The sequence below is a fragment of the Haliotis rubra genome, unplaced genomic scaffold (assembly GCF_003918875.1).
Source record: "Haliotis rubra isolate DU_JTF1 unplaced genomic scaffold, ASM391887v1 Scf224, whole genome shotgun sequence".
NCBI classification, from domain to species: Eukaryota; Metazoa; Mollusca; class Gastropoda; order Lepetellida; family Haliotidae; genus Haliotis; species Haliotis rubra.
The window spans coordinates 185,136-187,996 of record NW_025766270.1 but is presented as its reverse complement, the minus strand read 5'-3'; the positions used below and the strand labels follow the sequence as shown (position 1 = coordinate 187,996).

At 38.3% G+C, this 2,861-nt stretch overlaps 1 protein-coding gene across 1 annotated transcript; it reads left to right on the top strand.

Moving 5' to 3' along the window:
- The first annotated feature begins 1,139 nt into the window (after positions 1–1,139).
- On the top strand, positions 1,140–2,580 carry LOC124277589 (FMRFamide receptor-like). Its single transcript, XM_046713308.1, has one exon. It carries the CDS (start codon positions 1,218–1,220, stop codon positions 2,274–2,276), a length of 1,059 nt encoding a protein of 352 aa, XP_046569264.1. The 5' UTR covers positions 1,140–1,217; the 3' UTR covers positions 2,277–2,580.
- Positions 2,581–2,861: the final 281 nt, after the last annotated feature.

Below are 2,861 nucleotides of genomic sequence, written 5' to 3'. Positions count from 1 at the left end.
ACATGTTATCACGTATACAATATTGAGACGTTAACTATACATGAATTACGTCGTGGTAATATTATAGAAATATAGGTTGAATGAAGTTAATTGCATAATTGTGTGATTGGTGTCCAAGCACGGTATATATGGTCACTGAGACAGTTACATGTCAACCAAGGGGAAGCACTGCTGAACCGATGACGCTGAGAGTGATTGATGAATCTCAATTGACTGTACATGTCCGACTCGTGTTTCCTCGGTGTGCAGTTATGCGTCGCTTGGGCACGCTTGAACCCTATGATGGTTGGTTCGAATGGAGCTTCGGCCGGAATTATGTTTCTGGGTTTGTCACGACCCATACGTATGCCCGTTGTAGAGTAAAGCTCATACCTGTTTTGAGCTTTCCTCCAACAAGAAGCTGACAAGTCATCATAACTGGAATAGTGTTCACTCTCTCACTTTATATATTTATTCTGGGTCCTATGTTGACCACCCTGGTTAGCGATATCAAGAAGCATTTAAAATATCCCGCTTGTTATTTTGACCAAGAGACTGAGGCTTTCATTTAATTGTTTTAAAAAAGGTAATTGCCGCGTGTGTTGTCTACATGATTTTTATACTGAATAGCAGTAGCATGGGCCCCTGAAACGTCGTTAGACAACGAACTGACACATAAGAAAAAGGATGTTATACATGCTTAGCCACATAGTAATTTAGATACTGTTATAACCAGACGTTGGTGAAACTTACAGAAAACGAATCAAGATTTAGATATATACATTACAGTATACTGAACCTATCGATGTCAACAAATAGCAGTCCAAATGTTTGAAAGCTGGTGTGAAGTGTTTCATTTTGTACTTATATTTGATAGATGAATACTTGCCAGGCATGTTATGCATTTCTTTTTAATGTCAGAGGTCATTGAAAGCTGACAGATCGGGAAACGGGTATCTGACTCGTAACATCCTTATATTTATAAAGGTGAGATCCTTTGTGACTCATAGATACCGTATATGAACTAATCAATGTCAAGCAATATCAGTTTGATTTGATTAAAGCCATTTTCTGCGAAGTGTTTCATTTAGTACTTATATCTGATAGATCAGGATTTGTCAAGACTGTCATGTGTCTTGTTGTAATTTCAGAGGCCTTTGAAAGCTGACAGATCTGGAACAAGGTATCCCAACCGTAACACCCTTGTATTTGGCTGGTGAAATAATTTGTTACTCAAAATGGCATCGCTGGAAGGAGTAAACCAGTCATTGTTCACACAGAACAACACGGAAGATTGGAATCTTATTGAAAACTTTGCTTTCAACCTGGAAACTGTCTATCTGTGGATTATACTTGTCATAGGAGTCCCTGGAAATTGTGCTACTATTGTTACCGTTGTGAAAATGTGCCCAGCCAGATCCCTTACTGTGTATATTACCATCTTGGCAATAGTTGATAACCTGGCCATTGTTGACAAACTTCTGATGTTTGTACTCCTGGATCATGGGGTTCACGTTGGGCAGTTTGGATGTAAAACACTTGGATACTTCGGAAACCTCCTTAGCACCTTTGCTAATTGGTTGTTGGTGGCAATGTCAGTTGAACGATTTGTTGCCGTGTGGTTTCCATTTAAACTTGGACAAAGTTGGACATTTAAAAAATCCCTCATTGCCGTTTTAGTTTTGGCACTGCCCCTCATTGCCTTATTTCTTCATTTGTTCTGGATTATGAGATTCGTTGACGACAAGGAACAAGGAATGGTATATTGCGCTATTCATGAAGAATATATATATTTCATGATGCATGTGTGGTACTGGATAAACGTGCTCATGTACGCAGCTATCCCTTGCACACTGCTGATCTTGTTCAACATTCTAATCATCGTGGGCATTGTTAAATCAAGAAAAGTTCAAAAGCGACTCATTGGTAAGAAGGATGACAACTCCAGCATTGATCGATTACGTCAAGTGACAATAATGTTAGTCGCTGCAGCCATTTCCTTGGTGGTGTTGACAACGCCCCGATGTGTGATGCTAATTTTGACCCCCTATTGGAATCCTCCTGAAAGAACAATGGAGGGCTCTGTCGAATATTTACTCGACACGATTGCATTTGTTTTGTGTGATTTTAATCATGCAATCAATTTTTATGTTTATTCAATGAGTGCAAAACGATTTAGACGTCAGTTTCTTAATTTACTGCCATGCAGAAGGCAGCAAATGACACCGACAGAAACACAATACGTTTCTCTTTCAACACGACAGTCGTTGCGTATGAACAGCCCAAGTAAGAAATGAGAAAAGAAGGTATGAACTGGACTTGGTTTAATATTCCAACATATACTGAAGTTTTTATAAGAAGGCCTCCGGACCAATAGAGTAATTTGCACACATTTTCAACAGTGACATCGTTTCTCTTTTATGGGAGGGGTATTTCCTCTATGTTTATCAACATTAACATATTCACGCAGTTATCATTTCTGTATTCAATTGATGTTGTGCAAAGTGTTGATGTATACTAAGCTGTATTTTGTTGATCATGTGTCGAATACATATGTTATCAAAATGGTATTCTGAAAATAAACACTTCTGGTTACATATTTCCACTAAAGTTATCCTACAATTGTTAAATTACACACTGTACCTCTATACTGTTTACAAATGATTTGAAAGGGCAAAAAGGTTCGATGGCAGTTTTACTTACATTTATATTTGATTTTTTTGCTTCCATGTAACTTCGATAGCCATATATTTCTTCCCGACACTTTGGGATTCAGAATGATTTGAATATAGCTTGCTGCATGACACTCGATCTTGTAAAGTTTGTGTACAGTGACAGGTTCGTTCACAGGATGAACACAACCAAACGTGGAGAGCACTCGA

What these genes read in the sequence shown, in the direction of transcription:
- LOC124277589 (XM_046713308.1), top strand. Translation starts at nt 1,218, where the DNA reads ATGGCATCGCTGGAAGGAGTAAACCAGTCATTGTTCACACAGAACAAC.